The 20,360-nt window shown below is 36.2% G+C and overlaps 1 protein-coding gene across 2 annotated transcripts; it reads right to left on the bottom strand.

Moving 5' to 3' along the window:
* Positions 1–14,524: 14,524 nt before the first annotated feature.
* znf346 (zinc finger protein 346) lies at positions 14,525–19,616 on the bottom strand. Of its 2 annotated transcripts, none has more exons than XM_039680318.2 (7): positions 19,412–19,616; positions 18,962–19,065; positions 17,815–17,907; positions 17,595–17,742; positions 16,144–16,416; positions 14,781–14,880; positions 14,525–14,701 (listed from the first exon to the last, which is right to left on the bottom strand). In XM_039680318.2, exons 1-7 carry the CDS (start codon positions 19,599–19,601, stop codon positions 14,566–14,568), a joined length of 1,044 nt encoding a protein of 347 aa, XP_039536252.2. In that variant the 5' UTR covers positions 19,602–19,616; the 3' UTR covers positions 14,525–14,565. The 2 variants fall into 2 exon arrangements, with proteins under 2 accessions (XP_039536252.2, XP_039536253.2); XM_039680319.2 differs by having other exon boundaries at positions 16,201–16,416.
* Between the last annotated feature and the right edge of the window lie 744 nt (positions 19,617–20,360).

Raw genomic sequence — 20,360 nt, 5'->3', positions numbered from 1 at the left:
CAAATGTGATTTTTGAATGGTTTGACGAGTTAGCACCAATTGATGAGCCATGACCCATCTTTCCTTGCAAAAATTGAGTCTTTGGTGGATGGTCCTTATCCAAAAACTCAATTATTAAAGGAGTAGTTCACTTTAGAAAACACTTTTGCTGATAATTTACTCACCCCTGTGTCATCCAAGATGTCCATGTCTTTCTTTCTTCAGTTGAAAAGAAATTAAGGTTTTGGATTTTCTCCATATAATGGACTTCAATGGGAACCAAACGGTTCAAGGTCCAAATGAGAGTTTCAGTGCAAACTGTTCAAAGGGCTTTAAACGTTTCCAGACGATGAATAAGGGTCTTATCAAGCGAAACGATCGCTCATTTAATAAATATATAACAAAGTTTAAGTTTTATAAGCTCAAATGCTCTCCTTGTTCGACTCTCCTGTTCGAACTCGTTCATCAAAATGAACAAATCTTTTCCAGAGTCAACTCGTTCATTTCGTTCGTTGAATGAACCAAATGACACGACAAAAGATTCGTTCATTTGATAAACGAGTTCGAACAGGAGACTAACGAACGCGCATTTCATAAGATTTTCGTTTCAAGACTTCATTCATTTAATAACAAGACATCTATGCAATCCTGACCTTTTATGAAAGGAACTAAAAACATCATAGAGGATTGTGTTTTCAAATTATTCTATGTGGGAATAGGATTTTTATGTCATTTGAAATCATTTACTAGATAGGACAAAAAAAACAAGCCACTCCTGAGATGAAACAGAAGCGAGACTGGCCTATAACGTGCTGGCTGTATTCATCTCTCCCGCATTAAGGCTGTAAAACTCTGTTAATGGCCTTTAACTGACGTTGTGCCAGTGTGCGCCGTGCATCGGGATCCTGCCGCCAGGAATTTTCCAGATTAACTCCCGATTTCAAAGAAAGGTCCCTGTGGTCTTGTCATTGTGCAAAGCAATGTGCTTGTATTCATCTGTTCGAGGAACTATTCATCCCTCCATTCTCATTCAGTCACTGAATGGGGTCTTATTTAATAGACCCATCCTTCTCCTCTATCTCTATGTACTCATGCAAACAGCACTTCCTCCCAGATTAGCAAATAATTATGGATCCTCCTGCATCGCCAAAAAAACCTAGAGCACAAAAAGAGGAGATGTTTTCATCTCCAGTAAAGCGTGACATCGCCGGCATTCGGCTATTTCCTCATCTCTTGTTTGAAAGTCGACCAAATAGTTCACGGAGGGGAGTTTCGAATCTTTCGAATCTGAATCTGATCTCAGCGGTAACGGCTGATTGGGCCTTCCTCCTTCCTGCCCCTCCCTCCTTCATCCATTCATCCTGTGCTTCCTACCACCCCTGGGTGAGGACATAAGCCTCTTAGAGTCAGGACGGGGCATTGAAAGGCTGCGGCGGAGGCTTGCGTCGGGCGTTTGGGTGGCTAAGCAAACGGCAGGGAGGGCTGCCGAACCGTGCAGGCTCAACGCCTTTAAAAAGGGCCCAACAGAGTGACCATTGTGCACATGGAACAGGAGAAGTCACTTATTACAAGCAGGAAAGTGAAAGATCCTTCCTCCTTAAGTCCGAAGGAAGGCTAAAACCCAAAAGCCGAAGCCGAGCCTTTTGTTTCACCCCACCCACCCAAAACAAAAGTGCAACTTGAGCGCAACATCCAGCTTATGAAGCAAACAAGTGCGTTCCTTGAGTTCAGGATGTGGATCAGCCACATGTGAAGCTGTTGTGGGATATTGATTCACATGACTCGAATTATTTGGGTCCATTCAACTCGCAGGTTCAGATTCCTTTACGGATTCATTTCAGTGACGTACACTTCCCTATTATTACAGATCAGGTTATACCCTATTAAAACAGTGTGTGAGATGAGCCAAAAACTTTAGTTTATCATATTAGTAGGATATTAAAGGAGTAAAAAAAAATTGCTGATAATTTACTCACCCCTGTGTCATTCAAGATGTCCATGTCTTTCTTTCTTCAGTCGAAAAGAAATTAAGGTTTTTGATGAAAACATTCCGGTATTTTCTCTATATAATGGACTTCAATGGGGTCCAAACGTTTCAAGGTTCCCAAAGAGAGTTTCAGTGCAAACTACAAACTGTTCAAAGGGCTTTAAACGATTACAGACGATGAATAAGGGTCTTATCAAGGACCCTTCTAGTCATGACTCGAAAAAAGATTCGTTCATTTTGACGAACAGGAGAGTCACGAACGCGCATCACAGAACAGAGAAAGGCGAGCATTTGAGCTTATAAAACTTAAACTTTGTTATTTATTTATTAAATGAGCGATCGTTTCGCTTGATAAGACCCTTATTCATCGTCTGGAATCGTTTAAAGCCCTTTGAACAGTTTGCACTGAAACTGTCTTTTGGACCCCATTGAAGTCCATTATATGGAGAAAATCCTGGAATGTTTTCATCAAAAACCTTAATTTCTTTTCGACTGAAGAAAGAAAGACATGAACATCTTCTTGGATGACACGGGGGAGAGTTAATTATCAGAAAAAGCTTTTTCGAAAGTGAACTACTCCTTTAAGCGTTGCATTATTGTCATGTTATATGTACAATGAAGAGTCCCTGCAGGAAACTTACTTTAACTTCAGAAAATGTGAACACACTTGTTTTCAAATGCTCCATAATTTTTCCATCATTACCCAGCTGAAAAATCCAGCATAAACCAGTGTTAGAGCTGGTATAGCTGGTCCACTAGCTATTTTTCAGCAGGAACCGGCAAAGAAAAAGCAGGGCAAAAAGTAGGCTGTCACACAGGAAGAACTCTGGCACTAGTTACCCAGGGAAAGATCTTTCTGAACCAAAAAGGAAGCAGATTCTTGTTTGCACTCTGCTTTATCAGCTAAAGGTGCTGAAGCTGGAAAGTCACTTTACTCGCTGTATAGTACAAGTCTCCAACAGCTCATGCCAGCAGCCTGAAAGAGAAGCATTGTCCTGGGTCATTTCTCTCCCAGCCAGCCTGCTTTCATTATCTCACTGTTCAGGCCACCGCCACAGATCTGCTTCACATCGAGTGGATCAAAGCGCACGGAACAGGTCCTGCAATGCAATAATGTGTGTCTACAGGGGAATGCTGTTCTGGGAAAGTTCAATAGGTTAGAATATCAGTAGGATTTGCCGGCTGACCGTAACCGCTCACCTGTTGTCTGGTCTATGGGTTCTTATGCGTCTCTGCTTCCTCGGACACTTAAACTATCAAAATGATATCCATCTGTTGGCATGCTGTGGGAAACACCTCCTTTTCTGGGTGAAGTTAGAGATGTGTCATTTTGAATCGGCTCTGAATGAATCACTGTAAAAAAAAGAGAGAGAAAAGAAAGAAATCAATGGAAGCTTGTTTCCGCCACTGAATCACACACGTGATAAAAAGTCAGAATTGCGAGATGTAAAGTCAGAATTGCGAGATGTAAAGTCAGAATTGCGAGATGTAAAGTCAGAATTGCGTGATGTAAAGTCAGAATTGAGTGATGTAAAGTAAGAATTGCGTGATGTAAAGTCAGAATTGCGAGATGTAAAGTCAGAATTGCGTGATGTAAAGTCAGAATTGCGAGATGTAAAGTCAGAATTACGAGATGTAAAGTCAGAATTACGAGATGTAAAGTCAGAATTACGAGATGTAAAGTCAGAATTGTGAGATATAAAGTCAGAATTGTGAGATATAAAGTCAGAATTACGAGATGTAAAGTCAGAATTGCGTGATGTAAAGTCAGAATTGTGAGATATAAAGTCAGAATTACGAGATGTAAAGTCAGAATTGCGTGATGTAAAGTCAGAATTGTGTGATATAAAGTCAGAATTGCGAGATGTAAAGTCAGAATTGCGAGATGTAAAGTCAGAATTACGAGATGTAAAGTCAGAATTGCGTGATGTAAAGTCAGAATTGCGTGATGTAAAGTCAGAATTGCGTGATGTAAAGTCAGAATTGTGTGATATAAAGTCAGAATTGCGAGATGTAAAGTCAGAATTGCGAGATGTAAAGTCAGAATTGCGAGATGTAAAGTCAGAATTGTGTGATATAAAGTCAGAATTGCGAGATGTAAAGTCAGAATTGCGAGATGTAAAGTCAGAATTGCGAGATGTAAAGTCAGAATTACGAGATGTAAAGTCAGAATTGCGTGATGTAAAGTCATGATGTAAAGTCAGAATTGCGTGATGTAAAGTCAGAATTGCGAGATGTAAAGTCAGAATTACGAGATGTAAAGTCAGAATTACGAGATGTAAAGTCAGAATTGTGAGATATAAAGTCAGAATTGTGAGATATAAAGTCAGAATTACGAGATGTAAAGTCAGAATTGCGTGATGTAAAGTCAGAATTGTGAGATATAAAGTCAGAATTACGAGATGTAAAGTCAGAATTGCGTGATGTAAAGTCAGAATTGTGTGATATAAAGTCAGAATTGCGAGATGTAAAGTCAGAATTGCGAGATGTAAAGTCAGAATTACGAGATGTAAAGTCAGAATTGCGTGATGTAAAGTCAGAATTGCGTGATGTAAAGTCAGAATTGCGTGATGTAAAGTCAGAATTGTGTGATATAAAGTCAGAATTGCGAGATGTAAAGTCAGAATTGCGAGATGTAAAGTCAGAATTGCGAGATGTAAAGTCAGAATTGTGTGATATAAAGTCAGAATTGCGAGATGTAAAGTCAGAATTGCGAGATGTAAAGTCAGAATTGCGAGATGTAAAGTCAGAATTACGAGATGTAAAGTCAGAATTGCGTGATGTAAAGTCATGATGTAAAGTCAGAATTGCGTGATGTAAAGTCAGAATTGCGAGATGTAAAGTCAGAATTGCGAGATGTAAAGTCAGAATTACGAGATGTAAAGTCAGAATTGCGTGATAAAAAGTCAGAATTGCGAGATGTAAAGTCAGAATTGCGAGATGTAAAGTCAGAATTGCGAGATGTAAAGTCAGAATTGCGTGATGTAAAGTCAGAATTGAGTGATGTAAAGTAAGAATTGCGTGATGTAAAGTCAGAATTGCGAGATGTAAAGTCAGAATTGCGTGATGTAAAGTCAGAATTGCGAGATGTAAAGTCAGAATTGCGAGATGTAAAGTCAGAATTGCGAGATGTAAAGTCAGAATTGCGAGATGTAAAGTCAGAATTGCGAGATGTAAAGTCAGAATTGCGTGATGTAAAGTAAGAATTGCGAGATGTAAAGTCAGAATTGCGAGATGCAAAGACAGAATTGCGAGATGTAAAGTCAGAATTGTGAGATGTAAAGTCAGAATTGCGAGATGTAAAGTCAGAATTGCGAGATGCAAAGACAGAATTGCGAGATGTAAAGTCAGAATTGCGAGATGTAAAGTCAGAATTGCGAGATGTAAAGTCAGAATTGCGAGATGTAAAGTTAGAATTGCGAGATGTAAAGTTAGAATTGTGAGATATAAAGTCAGAATTGTGAGATATAAAGTTAGAATTGCGAGATATAAAGTTAGAATTGTGAGATATAAAGTCAGAATTGTGAGATATAAAGTTAGAATTGAGATATAAAGTCAGAATTGCGAGATGTAAAGTTAGAATTGTGAGATATAAAGTCAGAATTGTGAGATATAAAGTCAGAATTGTGAGATATAAAGTCAGAATTGTGAGATATAAAGTCAGAATTGTGAGATATAAAGTCAGAATTGTGAGATATAAAGTCAGAATTGTGAGATATAAAGTTAGAATTGTGAGATATAAAGTCAGAATTGTGAGATATAAAGTCAGAATTGTGAGATATAAAGTCAGAATTGTGAGATATAAAGTTAGAATTGTGAGATATAAAGTCAGAATTGCGAGATATAAAGTCAGAATTGTGAGATATAAAGTTAGAATTGTGAGATATAAAGTCAGAATTGTGAGATATAAAGTCAGAATTGTGAGATGTAAAGTCAGAATTGTGAGATATAAAGTTAGAATTGTGAGATATAAAGTTAGAATTGTGAGATATAAAGTTAGAATTGTGAGATATAAAGTTAGAATTGCGAGATATAAAGTTAGAATTGCGAGATGTAAAGTTAGAATTGCGAGATGTAAAGTCAGTAATCTCAAAATGGCATTTATTACTGAAAATTGTCTAGAGATGTCTATCAACTGCCTTGTTTACTGTTTAACACTTTTCAAATGTGTAAAACTTTATTTTTTTTAAATCCCAAGCATATTTCTGCAGCGATAGCTTAGCTGTGTGCCATGCGGTGCCTATCATGTGACAGGGGTCCTGACAGGTGGCTGTCCTAGTTGCCTGTTCACAGGTTGTAGCACTTACCGCTGCAGATTAAGTGTGTCCATCTGTCCGAAGAATTAGGAGTAGTTTGCAGGAATTCTCAGATCATGGAGAGGTTCGGCTCGCTGGGTAAAGGGGGGCTGGAGGGGAAAGGAGGGACCAGAGGGTTTCATCGGGGTGTAATCCGAACCCCTCAGCCACCTGCACTTGTCCCGGAGCCCAGGAAATGGAGTACATGGGACTTTCTTTCAGCTCTCATAGTGAACTAATCCTACTTGAGAATCGCATGCAGACATATACGGCTTCCTTTATGGGGTTTGTTTAGGGGTGGTGTGAACTCACTCCAGCATGGACTCCTTTAGAAACGTTTAGGAGACAATGTTGGACCCCACAAAGTCCTGTCACACTTAAAATATGTCAATGTCTATGCATTTATTGACAATGTTGAAATTTTTAAAAATCACTTGATACACTTGTTTTTTAAACTTAACTTGTGCATAAAACCAAAAACGATATCTGTCCTGATATCATAATACAGAAAAAGGCCTCACAAAAACAGGGAATTTTTTGGTAGTTTGACAATCTTCTATTATTATTATTATTCATTTTTATATAAAAAAAATGTTTTAACTGCTTCACTATAATATTTAAAAACTTTTAAAAGTTATAATACATCTAATATGCAGAAACAGGTCGTCTCTTAAAGGGACAGTATTGTGTAAAGTTAGAATTGCGTGATATAAAGTCAGAATTGCGACTTTATTTCTCAGAATTGCGACTTTATATCTCACAATTGCGACTTTATTTCTCAGATTCGCGCCTTTTTATCTCGCAATTGCGACTTTATTTCTCAGAATTGCGACTTTTTATCTCGCAATTGCGACTTTATTTCTCAGAATTGCGCCTTTTTATCTCGCAATTGCGACTTTATTTCTCAGAATTGCGACTTTTTATCTCGCAATTGCGACTTTATTTCTCAGAATTGCGCCTTTTTATCTCACAATTGCGACTTTATTTCTCAGAATTGCGACTTTTTATCTCGCAATTGCGACTTTATTTCTCAGAATTGTGACTTTATTTCTCAGATTCGCGCCTTTTTATCTCGCAATTGCGACTTTATTTCTCAGAATTGCGCCTTTTTATCTCGCAATTGGGACTTTATTTCTCAGAATTGCCACTTTATATCTCGCAATTGCGACTTTATTTCTCAGAATTGTGACTTTATTTCTCAGAATTGTGACTTTATTTCTCAGAATTGCGCCTTTTTATCTTGCAATTGCGCCTTTATTTCTCAGAATTGTGACTTTATTTCTCAGAATTGTGAATTTATTTCTCAGAATTGCGCCTTTTTATCTTGCAATTGTGACTTTATTTCTCAGAATTGCCACTTTATATCTCGCAATTGCGACTTTATTTCTCAGAATTGCGCCTTTTTATCTTGCAATTGTGACTTTATTTCTCAGAATTGCCACTTTATATCTCGCAATTGCGACTTTATTTCTCAGAATTGTGACTTTATTTCTCAGAATTGTGACTTTATTTCTCAGAATTGTGACTTTATTTCTTAGAATTGTGACTATTTCTCAGAATTGCGACTTTATATCTCACAATTGTGACTTTATTTCTCACAATTCTTTATATCTCGCAATTGTGAGATAAAAATTCTCAATTATTTTATAATTTTTATTTATTCAGTGGCGGAAACAAGCTTCCATACATGTACTTTCCAAGGCCTTGAATGTTTTTTCTCAGATTCACAAGCTTACAAGGATTTCAAGCACCCATGGGAACCCTGGATGATAAGTCAGATAATTGGCAGAGGTATTAGTACACCATTGGGTAATTTGACTTTTTATGACAAGGCAAGATTAGTTAATTGTTCAAGTGTGTAATTCATTGTATTTGTAAAAAAAAAAAAAAAAAAAAAAAGTACACCATATGACATTTTAAACTGAAGGGTTTTATTTCTTCTTTTTAATCATATGGAACCGTGAATACAGAGTTTGCCAAGAATTTGGAAGGTCCTTAAACTAGATTTTTCCTTTTCTTTCCATCATGGACACTCTTATATGTCATTGATTTATTTGTCCCAGGCGTTGTCTTATTCGTTCTATTTTCGTATTTGCAAACTAAAGCAGCCATAATGCTAAAACGTCCCAGCCATCAGGCAAACAAATGTTTGGCCCCCTCTTATCACCAGTTCACCATGTTCTCGTGTTTGTTGGATTGTGTCAAGCAAACATCCGATTTGACGTAATGAAACAGGCTTTCTGTAACTGCCCATGAACGTCTGCTGGTGTTCATTCCTGGAACCATGGCTCTCGGGAAATTATAGGTTTTTTTACATAATAAGTTTGAGCTGAAATCGAACATTTATCTTATGCGCTGTTTGTTTCTGAAGGATAAACACTTGAAAATGATTGCAAAATCTCAGGAGAAAGCTTTTACTCAACAAGGGTGAAAAATGTGAGCCAACAGCAGTGCTCGTTTCATTTGTAATGTGTCTCTGAAAGAGGTTCTTGTTGAAAAGTGAGGAGATTACTTCATTTATCCTTTATTTTGCTAAAAAAAAAGTATAATACTATTATATAAAAAAATATATATATTGCAAATAATTAGTCATGGTCTTGGCCAGTGTTGGGGGTAATGCATTACAAGAAACGTGGCTTATGTAATCAGATTACTTTTTTTCAAGTAACTAAAGAAACTAATTACTTTCAAATTTGTTGGTAAATTTTGTTTATTGTAGCTCTACACTCAATGTGAGCATTTACTCATCTCACTAGGCCAAAAACAGATTCAGTATTCAGAAAAAAAAGTAACGCAAGATTACTTTCCATAAAAACTAACACAATTCGTTCATTATTTTTAAAGTAGCTCTTGACTAATTTTTATTTGACTAGTTTTATTTTTGTAAGTCCAAGTAATATTTTAGTACCATTTTGTTAATTTAGAAGTAATTTCATTTATGCAATTTAAATTTACAGTATTTACACATAATGGGAGTATTTGGAGAAAAAAAACAAAAACAAAAAAAAAACATGTGGACATATTACAGCAAGGAAATGTGCTTAAACTGTCATGAAAATAATGTCACTAAGCAACAACTACAACAAAAATAAACATCCTCCCATAATTCTAAAATAAAAGTACAAAAATCCCAATAGTCCTAAATAAACAAATTTATTTATTTAATTCATATTTTGACCAGGACAATCTCAATGTTCGTGAGATCCACCCTACAATTCTTCTTCCATGTGAAAAAAAGCAAATTAGCAGCGTCTGCAGTGGGACGCTGAGAACAGTGAGCTCATTTCCATATAGATGTAGTCCATTCCTGCCACCTGTGATCCCCATTTGGCCTGTTCTTATACAGGGCTGTTTTGTTCCCTTCCTCACACAGGGTTTGAGGCATTGACCTCCGGATGTCTCCATCCTAGACAATAACCCCCTGAAACTGTGACAGGCCAAACAGAGAATACAGCCTCCTGCCGCCCACATGCCCCTCAACAACACACTCTCCCTTCACCCATGAGCAAACCCCTGTCTCCTGCATCCTGACTGTCACACACACATTGGACTGCGGAAGTGTACTGCATTCACTTAAAGAAACAAAATCTGAATTAACGAGTTAATTATCTCAGAATTACGAGATAGTTTTTCATGGAAAAAAGTTTTTGCTCTGTTTTTCTGAATTAAAGAGTTAATTATCTCAGAATTACAAGAGTTTTTCATGGAAAAGTTTTTCTTTTTTTCGGAATTAACAAGTTAATTATCTCAGAATTACGAGATAGTTTTTCATGGAAAAAAGTTTTTGCTCCGTTTTTCAGAATTAACGAGTTAATTATCTCAGAATTACGAGAGTTTTTCATGGAAAAAAGTTGTTTTTTTCGGAATTAACAAGTTAATTATCTCAGAATTACGAGAATTTTTCATGGAAAAAAGTTTTTGTTCCGTTTTTTCTGAATTAACGAGTTAATTATCTCAGAATTACGAGAATTTTTCATGGAAAAGTTTTTGTTTTTTTCGGAATTAACAAGTTAATTATCTCAGAATTACGAGAATTTTTCATGGAAAAAAGTTTTGTTTGTTTTTTTTTGGAATTAAAGAGTTAATTATCTCAGAAATACGAGATAGTTTTTTTTTTTTTTTCAGAATTAACGAGTTAATTATCTCAGAATTACGAGAATTTTTCATGGAAAAAAGTTTGTTTTTTTCTGAATTAACGAGTTAATTATCTCAGAATTACAAGAGTGTTTCATGGAAAGGTTTTAGTTTTTTTCGGAATTAACGAGTTAATTATCTCAGAATTACGAGATAGTTTTTCATGGAGAAGTTTTTTTTTTCGGAATTAACGAGTTAATTATCTGAGAGTTTTTCATGGAGAAGTTTTTTTTTCGGAATTAACGAGCTAATTATCTCAGAATTACGAGGTAGTTTTTCATGGAAAAAGTTTTTTCTCTGTTTTTCTGAATTAATGACTCGATTATCTCAAAAATTAGGAGCAACTCATTAATTCATAAAAAAAGGTGAAAAAAAATTTTCAAGAAAAAATATCTCATAATTCTGAGATAATTAACTCGTTAATTCAGAAAAACATAGTAGATTTTGTTTCCTCAAGTGAATGCAAAAGGCTTCCGTAAACTTTAGTGTCTGGTCACATCTACATTTTCAATTGGCCCAAGTGAAATTCTAAAATTCCAATTGAAAAATTTAGATCTGATCAGTAACTAGAAAATTTTGAGTTGGGAGGTTAGACATGTTTTACAATGTAAATTAGAAAGACAGGACAGTTTGCTTGATGTCTTTTCCATGCAAAGCGTGCAAACAGCGAATAAAGGAATGACTACACACCCGGAGCGGGGGTTCAGCAAACAGCACTCGGTTCAAACTAGTGTCCATGTGGCCACTCAATACACAAGGGCATGTTTAGAAACGCGAGTGTAAACTTGAATGGGTCTGCCAAAGTCCAGCACTCATTCATCAAGTTACACTCAACATGACCCAAAGCTCCCCGGGCCTCATTGCGGATGAAATAGGGTCCAACTATGAAACTACGGACTATATCCACTAAAGTTACATCCAGCTCGATTCACAGCACAACTCAAAACGTCTTTGTCGGGGCAAATTTGTAGAGATGAATCTGTCATGCCTGTAAATAACAGCGATTCACTGGAGAGCTAAACCTCACACGGTGCCAATATGAATATACGACGGTGGGTGGTGTTCGTTCTCACACAGGGAGTCTATGTTCCAGCATGCTGGTAAAGTACATACGACTGGGCTGTTTATACACCGTGGCGCCTCGCTGGAGGGGCAGGACTCCTCTCGTTCAGTGAATGGAAAGCACCAGATACCTCCCCCTTCGAATAAATAGATCTTATCAATGAAAATAGTCATGCCTCCTCCCCATTGCCTTTTTATGAATGGAAATACCTGGCAAAATCAAGCCGCATTGATTCTTTACAGCACACGAGGGGCACGGGAACTGGAAATAGTGCTGTCACTGTAAAAGCAAACCCTGAATATACTCAATAAAATTGAGGTAACAATTTCCAGTCTAAAGAGAGTTATGAACTCTTGGGTATAGCAATAATATCAGTAACACTATAACACAATGGCAACTGCAAAAACATCTCTTTTAAAAGTCATAGTCTAACTGAACAATAACAATAATCAAATAAAATTTAATTTTGACACTTAATCTCCTGATGCAGCCCTATGCAAAGCATGCTGGGAACTAAAAATCTGTTTAGCTACAAAAATATTTAGTAGACTAGTCTCAACTCAAAAATGTGAGAAAATATATATATTTTTAAGTATAGCAACTATGTACATTTAACTGATGTTTGTTCGTTATTCGTTATTACAGTTGATTTATTATCCATGTTGTATAGCAAAGACAAATGTTTATAGACAATAAACCACACTGACGGTGAGAATCTGATTCTAATGCTAAAAATTCACCCTTCGTGATTTATTTACAGATGGTGAACGGTTCTGTCTATAAGCAATAGATTTGATTAGATTTCGGAGAAGTTTATACAAATGCATTTCAAAGAATATACATGTATACTGGCCCAATATCCATCTTGTCCCAGTGTGTAAAGTACGCCATCTAGAGGACAAGGTCTGAACATGCATGCTTTTTATTATTTATTTTATGATATATAAATAAAGCATAAAGTTCAGTGCTAATTAAAGGGATACTGTTGTTGTTTTTTTAAATGAGCGATCGTTTCGCTTGATAAGACCCTTATTCATCGTCTGGAATCGTTTAAAGCCCTTTGAACAGTTTGGACCCCATTGGAGTCCATTATATGGAGAAAAATCCTGGAATGTTTTCATCAAAAACCTTAATTTCTTTTCGACTGAAGAAAGAAAGACATGGACATCTTGGATGACACGGGGGTGAGTAAATTTTTTTTAAAAGTGAACTACTCCTTTAATGGTGCAATATTCAGTGATTCTTCAGTGTCTCTGAGGGCATTGGGAACATTGCTTACGGCAGCTTTCATTCGAAACTTGTTTCTGCCACAAAATAAAACTATTTAAAAGAGAATTGCTTTTTATCTCGCAGGTGTGACTTTATAACTCACAATTGCAAGTTTATATCATATATAGCCTATTCTAAAAAAAAAAACTCAGAATTGCGAGATAAAAAGCAGTTACATTTTTTTATGTTGTATTCTATGGTGTAAAACAAGCTTGCATAAAGAACAAATGAAAAACGGCAAACTTAATTATAAGTGGACTTAATTATTTTTTAATATGGCCCTTTTGAAGTACCGGTATCCACCTTATTTTAAATGTAAAAGCCATTTTTAACTTAAATGTGTCGGTCACGTCCAGTTATTATATATCTGTACAAAAACAGTCCGTCATGCATTGCTACAAACTGCTAAATATATTAATTTGTTATCGTAATCATACACACACGCTGGTTTCCCGTTCTATGCACGTTTATGAGAAATAGCACGTTGAAAAAATCTGAATAAATGGACCAATTTTAGTTATGTTCATTAAAACATGTCAGAAATACAGGAGTTCTCAAAACATTTTACTGGATGAAAAGTGACATACATTTTTTTTAGGCTCACAATGTCTATTGAAAAGAAATTTGACCAATAAAAAGCAAAATGACATCAAATACATATATGCTACCAAGTCTGAAGGCCCTATTCGTTCACAGAATTGCCGTTGTGTTGCGCAGAAGCCTTCAAGATTGCAAAAACATTCATCAGTGTAACAGCACCGTCTAAACTCACTCATAGCAGAACGGATTATGATTACAGATCTACGGATACAGTAGGGTCTGTATGAATCTAACACACCACGCTTAGAGTAAAAACTATCGGCGCTTTAGTGACAAAGTAGCGTTTCAACCTTTCACAATAACATCATATACAATCCCGAATAAACGGACTCTTAAACTGAGGCATTGTTTAATACGCAGGTGCTAAACGCTAATTGAACTATTGCTGCTCGTCAGTCTCTTATGCCAAGGACAATCTGCAATGTAATGTGCATTGCAAAAATAAACACATATCGGAAACTCCTTACATTTCTGCTTCCCTAGCGTTTGAAACTAAGCCATTTCTTACTAGTTTGACTTTGAAAAAGAGTAACACACCAGAATACACGGCAAAGATGACCACGTCAAGATGAACTTATGCGTTTGTGCCTAAATGGAAACTAAAATAAATCACCCTAATTTTTTCTGATTGGATAATTTTAATAACTAGGACGAGTTCAGTTTGGATGTGAGCTTAAATCTCTAAGCATATGAAGTTACAACATACTTCCTACTTAAAGAGTCACGTTTACATGGAAATGTAAAGGACCCATGAGAAATGAAAGACAACTACTAGACTGCCCACCCTAAAAATTGCTTAAAAATACATAAGATTTCTCCAAAATTGACGTAGAAAATCAGAACTTAAGAAAGAAAGCACTCTTCAAAATGTTGCAAACTATCAAATCCGACATTCATTTAACAGAAAACGTGGAGCTTGAGCGGTTTAAGATAAAAAGCAACAAATAAGAGTATCGATCATTTAGAACAAACATCTGCATATGTATGTGGAGAACATGGAAATTAATTTCTGTAAACCAAAAACACTAATAAACATACTCGGGGGGGGGGAAAAAAAGCAGCACTCTTAAGTTTCGCCTCCGTTGCTTTCGGTTATGGATTGTGGTCCCTTCAACTGTGTGTGAGGATGGTCAGGAAGAGATGCATTGTGGTGAATAGCTGGCATTAGGAGATGCACAGTGCAGACCTGTGCCTAAACAGAGGAAGCTTGTCACAAATGAGACGAGGAGGGCATCTTCTCACTCGTAGCCTTCAGTGAAGCGGTTCCAGTCCTCCCCGGCCTCCGCACCCTCCTGGCCGGGCGGATACTGGAAATCGGGCTGGTAGTTGTCGGGTGGGCCGGCGAATGCGTTTGGCCCTTTCTTGGGTTTATTGCTGTGGAAATGGGGGGGGGGATACATTATTTGTTGGCCAATAAGAAAGTGTTTTCCCGAAAGCAGCGTGATATACTCACTGGTTCTTGTGTTTGGAGCCGCTGATGTGGGCCTGGTACTGCTCCACAGAGTTCAGCTCAATATTACACACAGTACACGGGTAGCCCTTCTGTGAGGAGGCTGACAGAAAGCACATTTAACATTTTACTGACACAAACACAACAACAAAGAGAGTCACTGACCAATTTCAACTTTTCCATTTAATATTGATCCATTCGGATGCATATCAGGTGCAGTACGTCATTTTTTCTCAAGGAAAAACAAACTGATTTGTGCATTTTGAATTCGCTATTATTTTATATTTAGTCATTTTGTTATGTGCTTTTGTCATTTTCTATTTTTTGGTTTATTGTAGTGCTGTCAAATGATTAATCGCATCCAAGATAAATGTTTGTGTTTACATAATATATGTGGGTGCACTATACACACATGCTTGTATACATTTAAGAATTATTTTCATGTACATACTGTATATAGATTTATATATAATTTATATTATATATAAATATTTTATACATAAATCATATTTTTTCTCAAATATACGTGTGTTTATATATATATATATATATATATATATATATATATACACACATACATACAAAATAATTATACACAGTGCACCCACTTTTATTTTGGATGCAATTAATCATTTGACAGCCCTAGTTTATTGTAATTAAAATTTTAGTACTTGTATAATATTTATTAATATTTTGAATTAGCTTATATTTTTATATTTCCATTTTAGTTTTCGTAATGTTTTAGTAATTTTGAGCTTTTGTCATTTTTCTATTTAGCTTTCGTTTGTCATTTTAGTACTTAAAATATTTCAGTTAGTTGCTAAGGCAACATTTCAATTTTTTTTTTTTTAGTTTTATTTTAATTAATGAAAATGTTTTTTTTTTTTAAATATATTTTAGGATCATTTATCATCAATAACAACACTGCTGTGTGAACGTTTTAAAAACAATTACATTGTGATATACACATTTAGAATGCACATTTTTTTTTAATAATAATGATAATGATCAAAACACTACTTGCAATAACCATCAAATTCTTTGTTAAACAGAATTTGATGTGCATGCAAATGTATTCAATAATATTCCTTTTGTTTTGTGCAACCCATTCATTTGCAATATGGCAATAAGTAAAAAATAATGTTAGGACCTTAATTGAAAAAAGGTTAAATACGACTAGAGATGCAGTCGCTTACCACTGAAAGTAATTTTGACTTCTAAAAACAAACAAAAAAAATGTTTTTCACAGAATTGTGAGGTCTGTACTTTAAAAAAAAAAAAAAAACTTCACATTTATACATGAATTATTAATTTAAAAAAGCCACCAAAATGAATGCTATTTTTCTGACTGGATGTAATTCCTTACATGATGATTCCTGTCTGATGTCATGAAGGCTGTGAGACCCCCCTTCTATGTTCTGACCTGGTACAATGGACGGCCCATAGGTCTCCATCAGCTTCTGTTTAGTCAGGTGTTTTTTATGTTTCTTGCCGTTGTAGTGCTGCTGGGCCATCAGGGGGTTGTTGAAGGAGGCCTGGCAGATGGAGCAGAAGCGGTTGGGGTCACGCTCGGCCGGCCCCTGCACACCTTTAGGCAGCCCTTCATTTTTCTTCACCTGTGCTTTGGCCTGAGGTAATGCTGGAACATGAGGGACAACACAACAGGTCAGCCTTTCAGGTGAAATCACCCGTTATAACCATGTTCGGAATATAATATTATATTAGGGCTGGGTAATAAATATCGATTTCTCGATATTAATCGATTCTCATTTTTACGAACCGATGTCGATTCTTAAATCTCAAGAATCGATTAGTCATCCTGTTTCATTTGAATGAATGGGACATTGTATCGCGGCTGCGCGCATCCAAAAAATCGCAATAATCTTTGTCCTTTGTTACTATTGATATGAAACAAAGTCTCAATTTTCAAATTACGTCCATTTTCTTTAGAAATTCAAAAACATAAATAGTGTTTTGTCGCTGTGGCGTGAGATCGCTCTGGAGAAGCAGCAGCGCTGATCTCTCTTCCGGCTTAATAATACCAGTCACAGCGCCAAATAAACATGAATGAGCATCTGAAAGTGTGTTAAAGATAGAGTACAACTTATCCAAATCCGGATCATGTCACATTGATTCGCTCAATCAGCGTTTCAACCGTGGAAAGACGTCAGTTAAACAGCTTGTAATCAATGTATTGTCATATTTACCTCAGAAAAACCCACATAAACTCGTTAGTCAGCTAGAAAAAATAACTCTAGAGAGGAGCATTTTGCTAAATATATACACCATATTACATATGCATTATAATCTTAATGTTCTTCAATATTTAATGCATATTTGAATAAATCTGGCAAGTTTTTATGACAGCCACCATTTAAATGTTTATATTTCACATAATCTTCTTATTATAAAAATAAATAAAAGTGTAATTTAAGTGTTTATATAGCTACAAAACAGTTCATTATTACCTTCATATTAGGCTAATGAAGCCTATAGGCTACAACTAGACTCCCATAGTTTACAGCATTAGTTAAGAGATTTGATTCCCTTGAGAAAAATGGCCATTTATTGTAACTGATATCCAAAATAATCGATATTGAATCGAATTGTGAAATTTGTCTCAATACCCAGCCCTATATTATATTATAATATTATGAAATATTTAATAACAAAAATACAGGTGAAACTCGAAAAATTAGAATATGGTGCAAAGGTTTGTTTATTTCAGTAAAAACCTGTTTTATGCATTGCCAGTGCAAACTGATCGCAGAGCAAGACCATCTACTATTAAATTGAATGATAATCAAGTGTTCTCACCAGGAGTCTGCTGACCGTAGGTCTTCAAGTGAAGGTTCTTGGAGTGAACTTTGCCCTGGTAATGTGACTGCGCCACCACCGGGGAAGAGAACGACATGTTGCACACATTGCAGGCTTTGTATTTCTCCCCTTCATCGACATCACTGGCCTGCAACACAGAACACTGCCCATTAATACTGGACACAGACATATCCGTGACCGAATATTCAACAAGTCTTACAGCGACATCTGAAGTCTTCAACCGTTTCGCATTGGGCTCCGCATCACCGTGAATGCTCATGTACCGGCGTACTTTGCTCGCATGTTTTTTGCTCTACAAAAAAAGAGACGGGAAGGTTAACACTGAGAAGGTCCTAATTTGTCCTTTAGCTGATGTTTTGTAAACTTTACCACTAAGCTAGTTTAGTATGTGAAACAGTGTGTAGTTTATCCACATTTGGGGAAAAAATGTCTTTGACAGTCAGATCAAATGACCAGATGATTTTCATGGGTTTCAGCTCAAATGCTCGCCTTGCTCTGTTCTGTGATGCGCGTTCGTGACTCTCCTGTTCATCAAAATGAACGAATCTTTCCCCGAGTCAACTCTGAATGAACCAAATGACTCTGAAAGAGACTTTGAACAGGAGTTTGAACGGGAGAGTCACGAACGCGCATCACAGAACAGAGCAAGGCGAGCATTTGAGCTTATAAAACTTAAACTTTGTTATTTATTTATTAAATGAGCGATCGTTTCGCTTGATAAGACCCTTATTCATCGTCTGGTGTCGTTTAAAGCCCTTTGAACAGTTTGCACTGAAACTCTCATTTGGACCTTGAACCGTTTGGTTCCCATTGAAGTCTATTATATGGAGAAAATCCTGGAATGTTTTCATCAAAAACCTTAATTTCTTTTCGATTGAAGAAAGAAAGACGTGGACATCTTGGATGACATGGGGGTGAGTAAATTATCAGCAACACACTTAATTTAACTAATATATTTAAAATCAGCAATTAATTCTGTCATGAATGGTATCATACTCTTCTCTTATTTGAGCACCATAATGGGCGTACAAAATGTCTCCTTTAAAATATAATTTAAGTGTCCTGCCTCTACTATACACTATCGATAGCACTTGGCTATGTGTGCGGTTATATACTGCAGAGTTAGTCAAATTCAGTTGGTAATCCGAGAATTACATGCACACAAAAACACATAAAGGTAGACATACTGCAGAAATAGTACGAGTAGTATGCCAGTACGTCATTGTGAACACAGCCTGAAATACTTGCAATCAATATTTTGCCCTTAAAACCACGTTTTGTACTTTATTGACAGACGAACAAAGGACGATCATATAAACTTTGTCTATGTGAATGTGAAAGCTTACCTGATAATGTGCAAGTTTCTGGGATTCTGAGATTAAGACAGCGCTACACACTTTACACTGAGAATCAGAGAACAAGTCACTGTTCTCCTTTATCATTCGGTTCACTGAAAGACAGGTCAGCATCAGAAACAGTCACTACAAAGGGGCATTTCATTGTTGTATTAAATAAACATACAAAACACAGCTACAAGGCCAAGTATGCAGAGCTGAAATAGACTTTCTATGCATTTAATTGCAAGTATCAGACTATGTCTTACATCGACCTTGTGTACTGTTCTGCCAACACACACTAAAGCAGCAGCCCTGAGAGCTTGAGCTAGGCTACCATGCTTTACACTCTTTCCCACACTCAGGCACTGCACATTCTCGGAATAAATGTCATGTTTTCCTTATAAATAATGCATCGAACGTAACACCATTTATTCTGATTGAGTGACGCCGATCTCTTACCCTCGGCCGCCCCTGAAGGTAAATATGGAAAATCTCCATTCGGCTCTTGCTGCGCCATGATGGATGCAGGAGGCGGGTTGCGCATGCGCAGATGAGACATGCACCGCACAGGTCTCTTCATACCTAAAATGCTGCTGTAACCCTTTTTTATTCTATCTACAAACAAATATGTGCACCATTTATCCTGCATGCGTAACACAATTATTTAAGCGATTCGCATGATTCAAGGATATATAAGAGAATCTAGACGAGGTAAACAAGTCGTGTTGCTAACTGTAATGTAGTTAAGTTAATTGTGTATAAACACAATTCGTTACTAACTACTATTCTTTTTAAGTTACGGCGAATCTTCCAACTAGCTGTTTACCATCTTACAATTTGAAGTAAAGCAAAATGAACTTTTAATCCCCCCTAAGCCACAGATTTGACACAAATATGTAATTATTATCATCTCAAATGTTGTAGCTACTTGAGAATAAATCGTTTTCTGTGTGTTGAAGTGGTGTGATTCTGAATCGATCCAATTCTCGCGCTAACACCACAATTTTGTTGTAGGGATATTTACTTTAAAACATTTTTTCTAAATGAATGTTTTATTAGCTGAATTTTGGCTTCGGCAAACTAAATTGGGGCATATTTAATTATAAACAACGTTGTAAATTAATTTTGAAAAAAAAAAATACAATAAGCAGCAGGCTATATGCCAATAAATTAATTACTGCGATTTACCTGTATTTAAACGTTGAAGCATTAATATACCACGCTGATAACAATCTATCAACAGTTTTACTTTATCCAAATTAACATGTATATCATGGATCTGTTTAATATGAATATATATATATATATATATATGAAGAGTTCAGATGCAAAAGCCTCTAAATGCCATTTGAAATTTTCTTCTTTAATGATGATTTTTATCAAACTTGTATATTTAAGTTCAGTAATT

Source organism: Pimephales promelas, chromosome 19 (assembly GCF_988280905.1).
Source record: "Pimephales promelas chromosome 19, fPimPro1.hap1.1, whole genome shotgun sequence".
In the NCBI taxonomy this organism is placed as follows: domain Eukaryota; kingdom Metazoa; phylum Chordata; class Actinopteri; order Cypriniformes; family Leuciscidae; genus Pimephales; species Pimephales promelas.
This window is presented reverse-complemented; position numbering and strand designations above follow the sequence as displayed.